The sequence below is a fragment of the Dendropsophus ebraccatus genome, chromosome 7 (genome assembly GCF_027789765.1).
Source record: "Dendropsophus ebraccatus isolate aDenEbr1 chromosome 7, aDenEbr1.pat, whole genome shotgun sequence".
Lineage (NCBI taxonomy): Eukaryota > Metazoa > Chordata > Amphibia > Anura > Hylidae > Dendropsophus > Dendropsophus ebraccatus.
Window position 1 is genome coordinate 49,275,866 of NC_091460.1, and position 21,027 is coordinate 49,296,892.

Genomic DNA, 21,027 nt, shown 5'->3' on the forward strand with positions numbered 1-21,027 from the left:
GGCGACACTAGCCTAACAGTCGGTAATAGATGGTAGCTGGTCTACTTCGGTGTTTAGGTCTCCCCTAATCTGCGAGACGATATTACTGCTTGTGTCTGATGTTATTGCTTGACCTTTGATGTATCTGGAATAGTGGATACCTACCGTGGTTTGAACCATTGACTAGCAGGCACTGATATTTGCAGACAGATTGGAGACCACAATATTTGTATATATCACTACTGTACATAACACTGTGTGTCATATTTATTTTAAATTGGAAACAATAAAGGTTATATTTTATTATACTTCCTTCTCCCGATATTTGCTTGAGCCTGATAGTGAAGGACAGATGTAATGGTGGTTCGATGTACCCTACTGACATTGATTGTTTTCATATTATTAAGCAGGTAAGATGCCAACCGACCATAATGTCGTCAGGTGACAGTTGTTTCACGCTTTATGGCGCTTCTGCAGACCCCTGGTCTGGACAACACCTCACATCATCATGGTGGATTGGTGTCTTACCTGCTGAATAGTATGTAATCATGGACGTACTGGAATAAATTGAGCACAATGTTCTGCACAAAATGATGGCGAGTGCTGCTTCTTCTTTATGTCATAATAAAGGAGTGTCTCTTAACTCTCATAACCCAACTGTGCCATAAACTGGAGACTTCATGCCATTAACAAAGGCAAACAAGTCAACAAATTTCCAGATGATCAGCATAATGACAAAGTACACTACCGATACAATGCACAGCTCCCATGGGAAGGGGGGCGCATATCATGGCCAGGCTTGATTCTAATGGAGGAACATCACAAAGAGGAGGGAAAGAGATCTCATTATACTGGAGGGCACCAGGCCTCTAGTGCATAGAGTGGGTCAATGCACATAAAGAAAAACTGTGCTGTGCACTAAGTCATTTAAAAAGAAGGACCGTACCACCGGGATCCCTGTGCCAGCACCGACAAGGTAGTAAAAAATTTCTGTTAACAGATGGTACCATTCACTTTAAGAGTAGACAGTATTCAGATTTATACAACAAGCATCGTTCTCTATAGCCATATCCAGTCAACACTGGGTTTAGCCCTTATATCTAAGAAAACCAAGAGGTCAGCAGAGGCCATAGGTCCGCTTTAAAGAAGTCCAGTGAAATAAAAAATAAATAAGGCAGGGGTGTGTGGGAAAGTAAAGTAAGGTATATCCAGACAGCCATATGAGCACTGAACTGTGTCAATGGGGGATGGCTCAAAACCTCATACCATTCACCATTATGTACTGGCATACACAACTCTTCTATAGGTTAGAAGCAAAACAAAACCAGTCCCCTCGGGTCTCCTAACAGCCTGTGTGCACAGCAAGCTTCCATGCCACATATGAATTGTTGCACATAGCTTATGTATTGGTAAAAGAACTGTACATCAGCTATTACCCTACATATGCAGCAAAATGTGTCACAAATATGGGACAAGCTTCATATCCCAATATAGCAAACTAGAGAGGTCTCTGTATGTAGGCTCTGTTTCTTCCCATCCCTTTTATGTATTTGAAGCAGAAAAAATGTTACATGACTTGGAGGTGATCACTGCTGCAGGTGAATGATAGCAAAGGGCCATCGTGTCTAAAGTAGATGACTTCACGGTAAATGATGTATAGGCAAGGAAAAACATATAATGAACAAACATTCATGACAATGTCTAAGGGTAGCTTCACACGTACCGACTCGCAGCGTTAATAACGCTGCGAGTTGGCTAGGTCCTGGCAGATCACTTTCACTATATACACACAGCGGTCTGAACGACCGATGCGTGTATGTAATTCTGCCGGCCGCTTAACCCCTTCAGCTGCCGCCCGACTCCCGCTCTGTATACATTACTTCTCCTCGCTGCACGGGGTTCCGGCGTACTGCTCTCTCGTCCGCCAATCAGTGTGTTGCCCTGCCGCAGCCACTGATTGGCCGGGCGGGAGAACAGTACGCCGGGACCCCATGCAGCGAGGACAGGTAATGTATACAGAGCGGGAGCCAGGCGGCAGCTGAAGGGGTTAAGCGGCTGGCAGAATTACATACACGCAGCGGTCGTGTATGTAGTGAAAGTGATCTGCCAGGACCTAGCCGACTCAAACAGTTATTAACACTGCGAGTCGGTACGTGTGAAGCTACCCTAAGGGTACGTTCACACTTACCGGATCCGCAGCTGATTTTCTGCTTTGGATCTGCAGCAGATTTCATTTAAATAACTGAGCACAGCATCAAATCTGCTGCAGATCCTGTAGGTGTGAACTAGTGATGTCACGATACCAAAATTTTGAGTTCGATACCAATACTCAGGGTGGATAAAAATCAATGATTTTTTTAAAAAAATCAAAAAAATCAAAAAAATCGGATTTTTTTGATTTAAATCGGATTTTTTTGATTTAAATCAGATTTTTTTCAATAAACTGCTTTTTGAGGAAAATATTTTACCATCCAAAGGTTCTTCCATCATGAGATAAAGCGGAGTTGTTTAACTCAGTAGAATAAAGGCTGTATATGTTCTCAAATGTTACAACATGAACAGAGTTGAGAAAAAGACCTTAATCCTATTGTTCTACAAACCTATGAATACAGAATCATCCCCTTCAGTACCAAGTCCAAGAAGTTAGACAATATGTTTCTGATTGTTTGGACAATTTTTTTTTTTTTTTTTTTTGTTTAGCCAAATTAGTTAACATGGATGTTTGTTTAAGCAAATAACGTATGCTGTAATGTTGTTATTGTTTCAGTTGAATAAATCCATTTAAATTGTTATTAAGTTCAGGATTATTTTTCTCCTTCCTAAGTACAACAGAACAGTGGTGTCCAAATATGAATGATTAACCCATTAAACTGGGGAGAAAAAAGTAATATAAAAAGTGATTCTAAAAATCTTCATCTACTTGCATGTTAAAGTAGCAAGAACTAGTTTAGGTAGAAACTTTGATTTAAATCACTGATTTAAATCAAGCCTTCCTGACTAGTGATTTAAATCGTGATTTAAATCGTGATTTAAATCAGTTTGATTTAAAACAAATCCACCCTGCCAATACTCGATTTTTTTATTTCGATACCCGATACCAATTCGATACCCAAGTATGAGAAAAAGCTACACCCCCCAACCATTTTTACGCCGTTAAGGTCTTCAGCTCTGCACTATTACGGATATCTTTTGGTGTAATAGGGCCCTTAGGGGCGACAAGGTGTGTCCACAAGATGGCAAGTGAACTTTGTCATAAAATTGTACGAGAAAACTGTGTGGGTGGGGTAGTAGGAGTCGTAAGGTGGTAGGGGTTTGTCTGAGGGATGGAGTAGGAGACAGCAAAGGTGACACAAATGGTCGGAGCAGATTGGGAAAGTAGCAGAAAAAGAAAAGAACACAGGGACTGTTTGGGGACCATATTGAAAGGGAAGGGGCACAAAGTGATGGGAGGTCTGGAGCAGAAAGACACAAGGTAGAAATAAGAGGTGGAGGAGCATTTGGGGAGGGAGTAGGATGCTCCATGGAGGGCAGCACAAAATGGCAGGGGATCTCTAGGGATAAGAGGGGCTGAAAAATGGGTAGAGAGCTCTGGCCTGGTTGTGGTTCCTAGAGGTGGTTAGGGAGCAGATAAGGCAGCTGTACCCAGGAGGGGTCCATGGATCAGATGTTTTGTACTGGTCCCAGATGGCACCTGCAATAACTGGACATACATAGCAGATCCTGAGGGACACATGTCTTCATGGGAACACCTCTAACTGCCACTGCAGGATTTACATGTAGGGGCCCCCCATTCAGTGTACAGCAAAGGCTGGGCAGTTTTGTACTGCAAAACCTACATGAAAAATAAATATTAATGGCTTCTCTGCAGGGGTCATGTACTTAGCAGGTGATGTATACTCCTCAGTGTTATCTATGAGGAGCAGGAGATACAGGACCTTCACCTCATTGGCTCACAGATCACTCTCCCTGACCCCTGCTGATAGCCTGTAACCTCTGCTGCACTGCTCACAGAAGAGACAGGAAGTGTGATTTATTACCTGTTCTTTCTGCTGTGTCCCGACACTGCCCTGCCTCATAGATACAGAACTGACAGGAGCCCTGTGCTGGGGCAGGGGGTATTATGGGAGCCGGGCAGACACTGTACACGGCTACTGTCAGCTGCTAATGAAGATGCCTCTAACGGTCTCACTGCCCCCTCATCGCTCTCTTAATCCATGCTGCATAAGTGCTCACACTCGTAGCAGCTGGAGACAGAGGCAGGCAAGGCAGTCTGGAAGCACCCAGACAGGAAAGGGTTACTCTGCCGGGCAGGTCAGTTTCCCAGACGCAGCTCCTCACTCCGGCTGCATTCCAGGAAGAAGAACAGGCTGAGGTGTGACAGGCTGGGGTCGTTAGCAGCGGGGGTCTGCTAGACATAGTAGCCGACCCCACTGCTTCTGGAGCTGCTCAGGAGGGGTCAGATGCCGCTGTCAGTTGTGACAGCAGCATCTGCACAGTTACATAGCCGGCACAGGCGATCGCTGTGTGCGGCTATAACTTCTATCACTGCTGTGAGCGGAGGGAGGGGCCGGAGGAGGTGTCACCAGGGGGCTGTACTCAGAACACGGCCGGTGCTCAGCTAGCCGCCCGCCGTGTTCTCTGCTCTATACTTTATGTTCAGCTGCGTTATTAGGCAACTTAACATGAAGTTATCGATACCAGGAAATCCTGGTACCGAACCGTATTTTTGCCCGAAATACCGATAGTAGTATCGATATTTCGGTGCATCGTGCATCCCTAGTGTGAACGCACCCTAAAGACGTAAAGCGGACTACACATTTTTCTGTAGTTTTCTTTCCATATTAAACACCACAGAAACCAGAAATAGGAGGACAGCAACCAGAAGCAACACTCAGGAGGAGCAGTGGCAGGGGGATCAGGAGAGTATGCTTCTGCTTTACTTTCCCTGCAGCCCAAAGCATATAGGAAAACACTCGTTGCCTGTAAAACTATAACATTGGGGTCCAGGTTCCCAGCAGACCAGGAAAGAACCTGCAAGGTGCTCTCTGTACGGCTGCCTCTATTACTACAGTACTTAAAACAACAAATCTTTTGCCTTAATATGCATTTCAATGTTTAGTTCTTTTGCAGTAAAGGCAGAAATAAAAAACTGTACAGGTGGCAATATATAGGATAAATAACATCCAACAGCCACTTCACTGCAGTCATGCAGCAAGCAGGAATAGGGGGCTGAGAACCCTGGACTGGGGTTATAGTGAGCATATTGGGGGGGTCCTACTGGTGGAATCCTTAGTCAGTAGTTGCCTCCTGTCCTGGGGATAGCTGATAAATTACCATTATAGGAATGCCATTTTAAGCTATTGTTTCATGGTATCAGTCAACCGTGAGCAAAATTCCAATATGTAGCGCTGCGGTTGTGTATTTGTATTACACTGATCATGAGAATGATCTGTTCAGCATGTAACCTGCAGTGGTGCTCGGGGATACCCACTGTGCAGGACAGGGACCAAGGCTCTATGCAAAGTGAAAAGAGATATGGTGGCAAGCTCTAACAATACGCCATAAATTCTTATGGTGGGAATACCACTTAAGCACCTTAAAGGGGAACTCCAGATTAGGAGAACTATTGACCTTTTAAAAAGGAAGCAATCAGTAAAAAAATGCCCCTAAGGGTATATTCACACGGACGGGCTTGCAGAGAGATTCTCGCTGCGACCCCGGCAGGTCCTGGCAGTTCCCATACACTTCAATAATAACCACAGCAATGGAACTGTAATCCAACTTGAAGTTGCAAAAATATTTTTATCTTATTATTATTATGTGGATACCGGGTCAGCGGCTTGGTTTTTGTTGGGACATAGTCACACAGTGTATTAAGCACCAGTACCAATTTTATTATTTGCAGTTCCCATACACTACATACTAGTATGTAATTATACCGCCCTTAACCCCTTCTGCTCCCGCCCGGCTCCCCGCTGTAAGCATACTTTACCTGTCCTTGCTGCACGGGTCCGGCGTCCTGCTCTCCTGTCCGGCCAATCAGTGTGTTGCCCAGCCGCAGCCACTGATTGGCCGGGCGGGAGAGCAGGACGCCGGACCCGTGCAGCAAGGACAGGTAATGTATGCTTACAGCGGGGGAGCCGGGCGGGAGCAGTAGGGGTTAAGGGCGGTATAATTACATCCTCGCTGCGGTCGTTTAGACCGCAGCAAGTATGTAGTGTATGGGAACTGCCAGGACCTGCCGGGCCCGCAGAGAGAATCTCGCTGCGAGCCCGTCCGTGTGAATATACCCTAAATGTGGCGATGCATCACCCAGCATGCTTCCCAGACATGTTCCTATACTCTGCGTCCCTGCCCGTTATAATGCGCAAACGTACTTTTCTAAGCTCACGCGTTCTATGTAAATCAACCCCAACTAGTCATCTGGGCGGAGTCCTGCTCTCAAGTAGTCACTGTCTCCTGGGCGTTCCAGCACTGTAGTCCCGCCCCTCTGGGCGTGATTAAAAGAACTGCATTGCTGTGAGGTCATCCAGAGGCGGGCCTTCCCTCACATCGGCATAACACCGATTTCACAACGGCGCATATGCAGCAGGTCTGTGCCGTACTGCCCAAATGAGCCGCAATGAACATGTGAGCACCGTGAAGAGAGGCCGGCCTTCCGGACTGGACAAGCAGGCAGGCTCCTGAGGGATTGCAACAGCACAGACCACAAAAAGAAGCAGGGACCAGAAGAAGACTGGGAGCATCATCAGGGGACTAGAGTTGGCGAGTATAGTTTGTTTAATTGTAGGGCAGTGGAGTCAGTAAGCCGCAGCTACAACTCCTGAATTTTATCAGAGACCGACTCCACCTTCTTCATAAATGGCCGGTCAGACACAAGGGGAGTTATTTATCAGACTGGTGTAACATACAACTGGCTCAGCAGCTTCTCCTGTGTGTGCAGTGGATACAGCCAGTCTCCAGCCTCCATGTCCTGAACTACTTACAATTAGACTAGATGGAGCAGGTGGTCTTTTCCTGCTGACAATCTTCTTTGCTTCTAACAAAATATTCACCATACACAAAGACACACTACTAACAATGCCTGTAATACCTGTAATATAGAGGGGTCACACAGTGATAGAGAGGGGTCAGACATAGGCCCAGATTTATCAGCTCTGTCAGCATCCACACTCCTTGAAGGGGTTATCCAGCGCTACAAAAACATGGCCACTTTTCCCCCTACTGTTGTCTCCAGTTCAGGTGCGGTTTGCAATTAAGCTCCATTTACTTCAATAGAACAGAGTTTCAAAACCCCACCCAAACTGGAGACAACAGTAGGGGGAAAGTTGCCATTGTTTTTGTATCGCTGGATAACCCCTTTAATCATTGAAGCCCCAGAGGAATTACCTGCTCAGCCATTCAGTGACTGCAACTTTGCCCTGCCTCACTCACTGATTGGCTGAGTGAGCTTTTCAGAGTGGGGTGTTCCTGGTGTTTGTTTTTAAAGTAGCTTAGCGGCTTTAGTATCAGCCATAGGTGTGAGGTGCAGCTGCACTCTTCTCTACATTTCACATTTTATAACTCTCCATTTGTCAGCAGCTGGCACTCCCCTTCATAAGACCCACGTGACCCAATTTAGCAGAACACACCTGTGCCCACACCTCAGTACCTCCATGTTTTCCCATTCTGTCTGCAGCAGTGTGGTGAGTGTAATATCATATTCATACTTGTGTCATTTGGGGGCAGCGTTCTCCGCCGGCGGTGCCGGCAGGGTCTGTGTGGGGCATTTTGGGTTTGGTCCTGTGACAGTGGGGTTGCAGGGACATTCCATGGCCTCACTTCCCAGCATGTGCACGCCTTGCAGGGGAGGCAGTCACTGACTGACACGGTACAGAGTTAGTGTAGGGACCCGTGTGAACCAGGATACCTGCACGTGGTACACGGGGCATATTGGTTTGATCAAATTGTATACCAAATTCTTGGTGTTTTTAAAGTAGCTTAGCGGCTTTAGTATCAGCCATAGGTGTGAGGTGCAGCTGCACTCTTCTCTCCATTTCACATTTCAGAGTGGGGGCATGACATCACAGAATTGGGAGCCCAGTGGGTGACCTTGAGCAGTGACTATGCACTGTGGGGGGACTGTTAAAGGAGAAGTCCAGCAATTTTTTTTATTAAAGTATTGTATTGCCCCCAAAACGTTATACAAGTCCTAAACATACACACATTACAGGAAATGCTTATAAAGTGCTTTTTTTCCCTGCACTTACTGCTGCATCAAGGCTTCACTTCCTGGATAACATGGTGATGTCACTTCCTGGATAACACGGTGATGTCACAACCCGACTCCCAGAGCTGTGCGGGCTGTGGCTGCTGGAGAGGATGATGGCAGGGGGACACTGAGGGACACAGGGCACTGGAGGGACACTGAGCATCCCTCTGCCATCATCCTCTCCAGCAGTTCCTGTAATGTGTGTATATTGGGAATTTGTATAACTTTTGGGGGGCAATACAATACTTTAATAAAAAATTTCTCCTTTAACTTTGACTTCTTTATTATTTTTCTATTGTTGCCCAGAAAACTCCTTTTATTTCTGCTTCTCTCTCAAACACACACAGCCTGCTGCAGCCATAGCACACTGAAGAAAAAAAAACACATTGGGGACAGAGGTTATTGCTACACCACTTATGGCTTCTCCTCTATTACACAGGATATCTTCATATTACACTGCTGCTCATATACAGTCATCCAGCATCCAGGAAGAGAACAGCACAGATCTCCCCCCACACAATAGACTCTTCCAGCTCTGACACAAGCTGCCAAATAGTGACTGACAACTCTACCCGACCACCCTTATCTAATTGGGCCAGTGCTTTATTACTGATATATGGAGGACAATAAATGTATAAGTGAAAGGGTTTTTCTGGTTTTAATAAATAAGCTTCTTACATTGATAGAACATAAAAGATATTGATGAGGAACATTTATGAAATTCATATGAAAACTCAATTATAAACATTTGAAAGTTTTTTTTTGCAGCTGGAGTAGGTACATTAGTTTTTGACCCCGGCCAAAACTAGCTCCGACTCTGCAGCCCTCTAACTGTTTTGCCACTATCACCAGCCCGGCAGCTAAAGTTTCTTTAAGGGTATGTCATGAGGAAAATGATCTTTGGAGCAGATTCTAAGCATGTCTGGTTTTCTAATTATCCTTTTCTATTCTGTTTGTGCCCAGGTGGTCTGAAAAAAAGTAAAATAAAAAATAGAACAGTTCCCAAGTCCCCCACCACCTTGGGCACAGAGCCCTGAACTTCCAAGATCAGGGACGGCAGCAACCATTGCCCCTCCAGCCAGTCATTGTCTGAGGAGGGATACCACTGCAGCCACTTATTAGTGGGCACAGGTTTGCCAACCCCTTTAATCTCTCGCTCTTATGCTGCGTTTACACGGAACGATCATTGTGTGAATTTGCACGATAACGGTCGAATTTGAACGATAATCGTACGTGTAAACGCAGCGAACGATCAACGATTGATCTTTCAGCAGGTTCTCAAATTGTTGTTGATCTTCGCAAAAAATTCGCAGATCGTTCCATGTGAACAGTCGTTCGCCGATTTAACCAATGTGTGAGATAGGCTTTAAGCGATCGTGAAACGAATTTCTGTACGATATATCGTACCGTCTAAACGCTGATAGTTATGAAAAAAAAACGTTAGGCCTTATGCACACGTTCAGTATTTTTTTCTGGTCCTGAAACAACCCGTGAGAAATTGCGGATTGGACATCCGTATTCCATCCGTTGCTGGACCAGACTTCAACTGCGCAGTGAATGAATGGCAGACCCCCTCCTGCGGCGGCATCAGACCCCCTCCTGCGGCGGCATCAGACCCCCTCCTGCGGCGGCATCAGACCCCCTCCTGCGGCGGCATCAGACCCCCTCCTGCGGCGGCATCAGACCCCCTCCTGCGGCGGCATCAGACCCCCTCCTGCGGCGGCATCAGACCCCCTCCTGCGGCGGCATCAGACCCCCTCCTGCGGCGGCATCATCAGACCCCCTCCGGCGGCATCAGACCCCCTCCGGCGGCATCATCAGACCCCTCCTGCGGTAAGGATGCGATCTCCTATGCGATCCTCCTGTGCCGTTCTGCCTTCAGTGCTCTTAATTGATTCATTGATACTTTCCTAACCACATAGTAAACACCAATTTATTGAGCTAATTGGTAATGATGATTGGCAGCTGGGCTACAAAGGTACAAGTACCAATTACCTCAATAAATTGGGGTGTTTACAATGAACACCCCAATTTATTGAGGTAATTGGTACTTGTACCTTTGTAGCCCAGCTGCCAATCATCATTACCAATTAGCTCAATAAATTGGTGTTTACTATGTGGTTAGGAAAGTATCAATGAATCAATTAAGAGCACTGAAGGCAGAACGGCACAGGAGGATCGCATAGGAGATCGCATCCTTACCGCAGGAGGGGTCTGATGATGCCGCCAGAGGGGGTCTGATGCCGCAGAGGGGGTCTGATGATGCAGGAGGGGGTCTGATGCCGCCGCAGAGGAGGTCTGATGATGCCGCCGGAGGGGGTCTGATGTCGCCGCCGGAGGGGGTCTGATGTCGCCGCCGGAGGGGGTCTGATGATGCAGGAGGGGGTCTGATGCCGCAGAGGAGGTCTGATGATGCCGCCGGAGGGGGTCTGATGTCGCCGCCGGAGGGGGTCTGATGTCGCCGCCGGAGGGGGTCTGATGTCGCCGCCGGAGGGGGTCTGATGATGCAGGAGGGGGTCTGATGCCGCCGCAGGAGGGGGTCTGATGCCGCCGCAGGAGGGGGTCTGATGCCGCCGCAGGAGGGGGTCTGATGCCGCCGCAGGAGGGGGTCTGATGCCGCCGCAGGAGGGGGTCTGATGCCGCCGCAGGAGGGGGTCTGATGCCGCCGCAGGAGGGGGTCTGATGCCGCCGCAGGAGGGGGTCTGATGCCGCCGCAGGAGGGGGTCTGATGCCGCCGCAGGAGGGGGTCTGATGCCGCCGCAGGAGGGGGTCTGATGCCGCCGCAGGAGGGGGTCTGATGCCGCCGCAGGAGGGGGTCTGATGCCGCCGCAGGAGGGGGTCTGATGCCGCCGCAGGAGGGGGTCTGATGCCGCCGCAGGAGGGGGTCTGATGCCGCCGCAGGAGGGGGTCTGATGCCGCCGCAGGAGGGGGTCTGATGCCGCCGCAGGAGGGGGTCTGATGCCGCCGCAGGAGGGGGTCTGATGCCGCCGCAGGAGGGGGTCTGATGCCGCCGCAGGAGGGGGTCTGATGCCGCCGCAGGAGGGGGTCTGATGCCGCCGCAGGAGGGGGTCTGATGCCGCCGCAGGAGGGGGTCTGATGCCGCCGCAGGAGGGGGTCTGATGCCGCCGCAGGAGGGGGTCTGATGCCGCCGCAGGAGGGGGTCTGATGCCGCCGCAGGAGGGGGTCTGATGCCGCCGCAGGAGGGGGTCTGATGCCGCCGCAGGAGGGGGTCTGATGCCGCCGCAGGAGGGGGTCTGATGCCGCCGCAGGAGGGGGTCTGATGCCGCCGCAGGAGGGGGTCTGATGCCGCCGCAGGAGGGGGTCTGATGCCGCCGCAGGAGGGGGTCTGATGCCGCCGCAGGAGGGGGTCTGATGCCGCCGCAGGAGGGGGTCTGATGCCGCCGCAGGAGGGGGTCTGATGCCGCCGCAGGAGGGGGTCTGATGCCGCCGCAGGAGGGGGTCTGATGCAGCCGCAGGAGGGGGTCTGATGCAGCCGCAGGAGGGGGTCTGATGCAGCCGCAGGAGGGGGTCTGATGCAGCCGCAGGAGGGGGTCTGATGCAGCCGCAGGAGGGGGTCTGATGCAGCCGCAGGAGGGGGTCTGATGCAGCCGCAGGAGGGGGTCTGATGCAGCCGCAGGAGGGGGTCTGATGCAGCACTTCTATATAGTGCTGTGCACAATAGGAGCATGAGTTATCCATATTTTTCTACAGAAATACGGATGCCAAACATGTTGCAATCCGCAAACAATCCGTAGACAATTGATGTCAATGAGAGCATCCGTGAAAAAATCTGGGTCCGCACCCGGTCCGCACTAGGACATGTCCTTTTTTTTTTTACGGATTGATTTTCATCCATTTCTGCTACTGATCGTGTGAATTGCCCAATAGACTTCAATGTGCACTAACTCGGATACGGAAATACGGATCCGTAAATTACGGAACGTGTGCATAAGGCCTTACTCAGACATCGTTAATTGTACGATCGGGCAAATTATCGTTCCGTGTAAACGTAGCATTAGGGTCCTTTTACACACAGATCTGGCAGATTTTTGAAGCCAAAGCCAGGAACAGACTATAAACAGAACAGGTCAAAAAGGAAAGACAGATTTCTCCTTTGAATCCGTTCCTGGCTTTGGCTTCAATGATCTGTCAGATAAATCTGTGTTAAAGGAACCTAGGAGATGTGGATGTGAGTTGGTAAAGATTGGGCAGCAGATATCCCTCAGCATATACTTTTTTTCTGCAAAATTTCCCACCAGATTAAACTGTTTATAACGCACATTTTGTTCAATTAAAAAATAAATACAACTTCCACATGGTGTGAACATATCCTTAGAGCCCAAATTCTCCCCTATCCTACAAGTAGCTGATTAGTGGGGTCCTGACCACCGGGACCCCTGCACATCATGAAGGTCAACTATCCCCCTAATACAGGAGTCCTGTGCTCTGCAAACACCATAGAGAATCGAGGAGCCTGGGCTAGGTGTATGTGCAGCCGCAGCCGCTCGGAGGACATGGGTCAGATAGTTACAGGATAAGGCACAGGGGCCAAGTGTACAGTCCTCAGGCTGGTGCCACACTACACATCCCATCATGCTTCCACAGCTACAGCACCCTGGCTGCCCAGGCATGATGGGAGTTGTAGTTTGCAATAGCTGGAGGGCTGCAGGTGACACCAGTGGGATGGGAGGTAATAATGGATCTCAGGTGACCACCATGAGCCATCACTATAAGCAGTGCCTCACATTACTATCAGGACACTACTATATGGTGAGAGGTGAGCAGGTCCTGGCCATGTGACCTGGACACACCTAACCACACTGGCCGGTACACTACAGCCAGTACACAGGGCGCCATGCAGAGGCAGTCCTATGTAAGTAACGGAGAGGCTATGTATCTCAGGCCTGCTCAGGTATCTAAGCCCGCCCGTGGCTACACCAGGTAACGGTCGCAGGTGAGCACGCGCAGGTCTCCCGTCTCATGGCCGCCGCCATATTCCAAAGCGGACAAAGAAGCGGGCTCGGCGGCGCCTCCTCAGCACTCACCCGTCTCCTCTCTTCTTACTCGGGGCGTAATCATCGCCCAGGTCCAATCGGTGCCGCTTAGACATGTTGCCGGCTTCTCCTCCCGGTAAGCTAGGCCCGGCGCCTCCGAGGTCACGTGTCTGGGGAAAGGGGCTCACACAGAAACAACGTGAGCCACGGCTCGATAAGGCCGAGAGAGAGAACGCAGCGCGCCTGCGCGAAGACCGGAGCGGGAAAGGTGGGAGGGATGCAGAGCGTCTGGGGCGCGTGACGCCGGCGGACAAACAAAGAACGCGATTGGTCGACGGAGAGAATCCAAGACGCGTAATGAGTGGACGACGCACAGCCAATGGGACGTCAGCACGTAAAATGAGGAGGTGACGTCACTACGACGCGGCTAGGCTGAGCGTAAGCTTCTGCGATGAGTCTATGGGGAATAGGGGTAAATGGTTATTTTAGGAAGGATGCGTCTGCTGTGACGTCGTTATACTTTATAGGGCAGTAAAGTGTGACGCAGAAGCTTGCGGGAGAAGTGATTATATCTTATTAGTGCACAATTGATCCTTGTAATCCTGCGCTGAAAGTCACAAGCAGCAGTGCGCATGCGCAAACCTTTCCCTGCAGGCATCAGAGCTGTAAGATGGACAATCCCTTAAAGGGGGTTTCCCAAGATGGCAGCTTGTTACCTATCCACAGGAAAGAGGACAGGTGGCTGATCACTGGTCCCCAGAACACACAGCAGTTTTCTGATAGAACTGCCAGGGTCTCCACTTTATTATTTTAAGTGTACCATCAAGTAGAGGTGAAATCCACTGAGTGGCTGGAAGACAGGTCGCCATGACCAGGACCATGCTGAGACCACATAGAATGTGCCCCCCTTAATGGGTCAGAATGGGGACTGTGCACGTTACACTCTCAGTGTAGACCTGAACTGCTGGGAGCCAAGTGAAATTCTCTGATCCAGCTGCATAACATAGCATGTAATGTCAGTGACGTGTACTCATGGATTCTTTATTGTAAGTCGCACATGACTGCTACCACTGACCTCAATGAAAGTCACAAGCCACTTTGCTGCAATTTGGCTCTTTGTTAACATAATCCTAAAATGATAATATAGCCTGCCCAACACTATTCCTATATAACGGCAATGCTCGTCCAAAGGAAATGAAATGCTTTACTCAATTTCAATATAAATATAATGCATATTTTATAATGGAAAAAGGATTGCATCGCTAGACCACCATGGAGAGGCTATTAAGGGCATTTAAAGGGGTTATCCAGCGCTAGAAAAACATGGCCACTTTTCCCCTACTGTTGTCTCCAGTTCAGGTGCAGTTTGCAATTAAGCTCCATTTACTTCAATGGAACTGAGTTTCAAAACCCTGCCCAATCTGGAGACAACAGTAGGGGGAAAGTGGCCATGTTTTTGTAGTGCTGGATAACCCCTTTAAATGCAGCTGTCATGTTTGACAGCTGCATCTGAATGTCCTTATTAGTGCCCACTAATAGCCGTGGTCCCGGGCTGCAGAAAGCAGCTGGGATAGCTGCGGTTCAGAGGGGGTTGCGGCCCGACCCGTTCCCCCTCTGAACTACCCTAACGGCACCATGACTTATGAGATACGTTATGGGTGGTTAAGGGGTTAAGGCAGGGGCGCTTTAACCTGAGGGAAAATGGTGCATCTGCATCGGGCCCACTGGTTAAAGGCCTCATAGTGAGCGCTTATAGTTACCTGCAGCAACACTGACAGAGGGAGCCACTGGCTCCCTCCCTGTCAGTCACTCTTGTGCCCGCACTGCAGCAGTCACAAGAGGCCGCTCTCTGTCTCTGGTGCTGGCGCTCGAGTGACGTCACTGGAGCGCCAGGACAAGGGCAGAGCGACCTCCTGTGGTCGCTGCAGTGCGGCCACAACAGAGAAGAGAAGATGCACGGACCCAGGTGAGTATAAGTGTTTATTTTTTTATGTTATACACTATATTGGAGGGGGAGCACACAGCAGGGGTCTTAATAACCGGGAGGAGCACACAGCAGGGGTCTATATAACTGGGGGAGCACACAGCTGGGTCTATATAACCGGGAGGCGCACACAGCAAGAATTAATATACTACTGGGGGAGCGCACAGAGGGGCTATCTACTACTGGAGGAGCAGATGGGGACTATATAATACTGGAGGAGCACACAGGGGTTATATATAAATTGGGGAGCGCACGGGGGGCTGGATATAACGAAGAGCGCACAGGGGGTTGTATATAAATGGGGGAGCACACAGGGGGTCAATATACAACTGGGGCAGAACACGGGGGCTATATACTACTGGGCACAGCATATTGAGGTCCATATACTCCTGGGGCAGCACACAGGGGTGTATATACAACTGGGGGCAGCACAATGGGGTCTGTATATTTCTGGGGGCAGCACACAAGGGGTATATACTACTGGGGGCAGCACACCAGGGGTATATACTACTGGGGGCAGCACACAATGACGTCTATATACTACTGGGGGCAGCACACCAGGGGTATATACTACTGGGGGCAGCACACAATGGCGTCTATATACTACTGGGGGCAGCACAATGGGGTCTATATACTACTGGGGGCAGGGGGAGGGGGGGCCCACTAGTGTATTAAAGTGGCCCTGGTTTAAGGTGTCCCCTGATCCTATTCCACTACAAATCCAAAGTGCCAAAATAGTATATTGCATAGCAGCAATAATTATAGGGGTATTCTGCACAAGTTAAAGTTTTAATATGTTGCTGTCCTTAAGGAGAACATAACAAACAACCTATTCTTACCTTTCCTCGCTCCCCCGGTGTTCTTCTACATTATCTTCAAGTCCCGGCTGAATGATCCTGCCTCCACTTCCAAGATGCAAATCCAAAGCTCTACAAGTACTACAGCACACCCAGCATAGACCAACCGGTCATATATAGTAGAAAAAGAAAAATATAGAGGATGCAATGGTTACCAGTCTCAGTGCCCTAAATGGGACATAATAGCAAAAGTCCAAGTTTGTAGTAACGGCATCCCAACTGGTGATGGTAGATGCATGGCACGCAAAGTAGCAACTCCTATGTCATGCTCAAGTCTCTGGGTGAACGATCCTGTCTCCACTTCCAAGATCGACTTGTCTGGCAGTGACAGCTCACTCAGCCAATCACTGACTGAGACAGGACAGCGCTGCAGCCAGTGATTGGCTCAGTGAGCTGTCACTGCCAGACAAGTCCACCTCGCAAGTGGCGGTAGGATCGTTCACCCGGGGCCCTGAAGACGACACAGGAGGGCACCAGAGAAGCGAGGAAAGGTAATATTAGGCTGTTTGTTATGTTCTCCCTAAGGGCAGCAACATATTAAAACTTTAATTTGAGCAGAATACCACTTTAATAATAACTCTAGGACCACACAGTATATACACTCTGTCACAAAAAAATATGTGCACCCAGAAGAAATCGAACCACAATCACGGAACTTGGCACACAGGTAGTCTGTTAACAGATGATTAAAATGCGAATGATTAAATTTTGACACCAATGAGACAAGGGTAAGCATGCTATGTGCATATGAGATGCGCAGCTGGGAGAGAGCGCCGTAGGGCTCTTCAAACGAATCTGTCAACTTGGATGGACGGTATTGTGACTAGAGATGCCTCTGAGACGTAACTGGGGGCAGGACCAACAGTTGTCGGAGTTTAAAGGGGCTGTATAGTAGGCCTCAAAGAAACAGGTTGGTCAAACAGGCATATTGGCCACAGCCTCAGTTGGAACAATTTGGTAGTTGCTCAATGTTTGCTACAATGGATCGCGGAAGGGAGCGCCTATCGTTGCAGAGGGTCAGGACATCCTAGGAACACAAATAGGCGCCATAAAAGCGGCCACATCCACACCAACAACGTCGCTAGCATCGATTCAATGCCATTTTCCACCTTCCAGCCATCCGGTGGTATCAAGGGAAACCATTCTGAGACAACTGGTATAAGGAGCCAACGTCCATTAAGACACCTACCACAAACCCCACATCATAAGCAGTGTAGATTGGATTTTTGTTGAGCTCAGGCGAGCTGGAGTGTGACCGAATGGAGGCATGTGATCTACAACAATGAACCCAATTCATTCTCAGTGCTGATGACCACTGCACAGGTGTGTGGAGGTGTAAGTGCATATATTTTTTTGTGACCGAGTATTTATAGTCATCAATTTGGATATGTTGCATTAAGTGCACACAGTATATCCCACAAGTGGCTCAATCTAAGGATATTCCAGGGATGCATGCAGTCATGCTTACTTTGTGATATAACTTCATTAAAATAATTGTATAATTTTTTTTTTTATTTCTGCATAATATTACATTTATGCCCTGTCTAAGCCCTGGACTCCCACCTCTTGTTAGCGGGTTTATAGAAGAGCTGTAGCCAACAAAAGAATTAAAAGTTACCATTGTTAACTAACTTGGGGCTCCCTGATTACACATCATTTTACATTTTCTTCATGTGCCCTCCTCTTCTCAAATATATATTGGGTTATAGTCTGAAAATTTAGTTAACTGTCAGATGGGAGGTGATGGGCATGGTTATTCCCTCAATGGAAAACATTCACTCCACCTTACTGTATAGTCACGCCTGTTGTGTTGGCTACAGGTCCTTTTTAACAGTGGGGGTCCTCTAAGCCATCTCAGTGCTGTAGACTTAGGGCCCTATTCCACCAGACGATTATCGTTCGCATACTCATTAACGATCTCAAACGACCCCTATTGCGATAGACCTGAAAACGTTCACTTATTTCCATGGAACGATAATCGTCACTTATGATCGTATTTGCAATCGTTTTTTCTTCGATATTTATTCGCTATTGCGTTCGTATCTACTGCAAACGACCAAACGATGTCTTATTCAATGCGAACGAGCAACGATAAAAATAGGTCCAGATCTTATAAAGCGATCAACGATTTCTCGTTCGGTCATTAATCGTTAACTGCATTTCAACCGAACGATTATTGTTTAGATTCAAATGGTTTAACGATAATCTGAACGATAATCGTCCGGTGGAATAAGGCCCTTAGCCCTTTAAACTATACTGAGCCTCAGAACAGCTTCAGTGTTGTAAAACAAACCCTAATGTAGAAGCAGAGGAAGCACAGTCTTACCTTTGCTGGGACACATCAGCCAGAACATCTGCTTCTTCTAAAGGAAGGGAGGAAGCTTCTGTGAGAGCACTCTCTAGGTCCTCACATTGCCTGGAGTCAGATCTCGAGCCAGCAGCCCAGTGATCCTCATGTGGCGCATTGTCTTTGTGGTGATTAGTGCTCCATGAGAAAACACAACCCATTTCAAAATCTAATTTATCCTGCTGGAATTTCTTGAGGTTCCGCTGCTTGATTTCATCCCCAATGGGCAAAACCATTGATTCAACTTTTTCTATAAACTGTTGAAATTCGGCCTCGGTGAGACACAATTTTAGGATGTCTTTTGCTTTTTCCATTTCAACAATTGTCTCCTTGTACTCCTTCTCTGTTTTACGGAGCATTATGTTCATCAAATTTAGAGAGTGCTGCAAGTGGGCCTCTTGCCATTCATGTATAAAGTCCACATCATTGCAGTATTGTGAAGGCTCCACATAACAGCGAAGACCGCGCGGAGAACGTCCACAATCTTTATACATTTGTAAATAAGTTTTGGTCCAGAAAAGTTTCACCTCCTTCTCAGCCAAATGTATGTATTTACCTTCAATGGTTTCACTACTTAAGGCTTGGAGTGCGTCGGAAATCTTGCATTGAGAAAATAAAGTATCAACGTTGTCTTGTCTTTCCTCCATAACAGATGCATCGACAGCTTGCCCAAGCGACATACTTTCGGTTTTGTCAGGTTCCATGTTGTAAGTAGAGCTTACTGATCCCAGCACTCAGATTAATGTTTAACTATGTTCAAGTTTCAAGAGGTAACTTTCATTTTATAGCCGTAAGGAGGAACTCCTTACTTATTTGTTCAAGAATGCAAACTAAGTAAAAATTAGGCCACCAAAGCTTCTTAAACAATGTGCAGTTTTCATTAGCCGTGTGCGTAACTTAACAATTAGGTTATGTAAGGTAAGGCAAAGGTTGCTAAGCCCATCTGACACGCCGACAGCTAGTTCAGAAGCTATTCTACGCTCATACACCATGTATTAGTGATCACTTATTCTTATTTCTTTTATAATACCTTTTGATATGTAGTATGTTTGTTTTTTATAACTTTTGATATGTAGTGTGTTTTTTTCAAAATTTTCATATGTCAGATGAGCAGCCGTGAGCAGGGGCAAGCTGCAGAATCCGTGGCAGGTGATCTGTCCGGATTTCTTAGTGCGCACTTACCCTTAAAGGCAGAAATTTAGCTACACCTTAAAAGCCCTACTACCTGGGTTTTTTAAAGGTGTACACACATAAATATAACAACCATTAAAACATGTTTTATGGTAAATCCAACATCACGAACACCTATAATGTTATCATGTATAATACATAATGTTATAATAAAATGTTACTATGTATATAATGTTAGTTAAATCCAATGTTAGTTAATTTCAAAAGATTTTCAAAAACCTTAATGGTTTTGTTAGAGTAACTTTTCAGAGTGGCGATAAGGGGATTATAGTGTGTTCAATGGTGTTATTGACCCAAGGAGAGTCTCCTCCATGACGCACAACCATTTGTCACTTTCTCCACCAGAGTTGGGTTGTTTGCCAGCAGTGCACACACAGTTACTTCCTCCCTTAGCTGTCTGATCAGTGAGCATAGCACCTTGTACTTTCTGCTATGCCATGACATACAGTGATAAGCAAAAGGATAACAGAGACCATATTTCCCCATCCAATACAGCTTTGAACATGACTACCATCATTTTATAGATAATTATCTCGGCTGTGTCATATTTAAATCTGACACAAAGCGAGGATATACTCAGCACTGCTCTCATACACTCCTATATCACACTTGGACATGTGAGCAGGTGTCTCCCGGGCCGGACAGCATCGGTTGACCACAGTGGTGCTCTGCTAATCCATAGGTGATATCACTCTTGATGCAGAGTATACTAAACAAGTGGCACTCACCACATAATCTTCATACGGTCATTTATTGTGTACCACTAGGCCGGATGATGCGCGTGAAGCAGCCGTTGCCTTATCGGAACACACCCGCAACCATGCTGAAATAACCTGCTGAGCTCCAGTGATTGTTTGCACACAATAAATGCCCGTCTGAAGATTATGTGGTCATGGCCACTTCTTCATTATACTCTGTATCAAAATATATAAATTTGATTTGTGATTATGTAGATTTTTGTCAAGTAACTGCATTGTTACAGTTTGCTTAAAAAAAAAAAAAGCCTTTGGCTTTCTACACTGCCTGAATCCTTCTGGTCATGCTCTTAGTTATATTTAAGCATATCTACAATGAAATCTTATCCCAGGTCTGTACTATAAGTTTCCTATGTTGGTGCATACTGGTCAGCAAGTGTAATGCAGCTGGGTTTCACCCAGTAGCAGTTTAATACTTGCCCTCGGTGGTGTCCGCGGCCCATTCCTGCTCTCTATCATGATCCTGTCCGCTCCTGTGCTGTACTCTATGCTGACCCAGGAGCTACTTTTTCTTTTGTCTCTGCCGTCTTCTTCCTCTTTCCGATTCCTGCTAAATGATACTTCTGGCCACTAGGGTATGCATTGGGGCTGCCTGGTCTGGATTTTTAGGGCCAGCTTATCTCCAATTGCTTCTGCCTTCATTCAGTCCAGATCCACCTTCACCTATTT

At 47.6% G+C, this 21,027-nt stretch overlaps 2 protein-coding genes across 3 annotated transcripts in view; one reads left to right on the top strand and one right to left on the bottom strand.

The window, feature by feature from the left end:
* The window catches only part of DHX15 (DEAH-box helicase 15), a 42,576-nt gene extending 23,469 nt beyond the window's left edge, over nucleotides 1-19,107 (bottom strand). Inside the window, exon 1 of one of the 2 annotated variants that reach the window (XM_069977472.1) lies at nucleotides 18,392-19,107. In XM_069977472.1, the coding sequence (XP_069833573.1) occupies nucleotides 18,392-19,092 (701 nt within the window). In that variant the 5' untranslated portion in view covers nucleotides 19,093-19,107. Of the gene's footprint in view, nucleotides 1-13,275; nucleotides 13,493-18,391 lie in introns of those variants that run through there. The other variant, XM_069977473.1, reaches the window with a different exon arrangement.
* The window catches only part of LOC138797393 (extracellular superoxide dismutase [Cu-Zn]-like), a 35,046-nt gene continuing 32,872 nt past the window's right edge, over nucleotides 18,854-21,027 (top strand). Inside the window, exons 1-2 of the mRNA XM_069977477.1 lie at nucleotides 18,854-18,956; nucleotides 19,065-19,119. The gene's annotated coding sequence lies outside the window, so the exon portion shown is untranslated. The remainder of the gene's footprint in view (nucleotides 18,957-19,064; nucleotides 19,120-21,027) is intronic.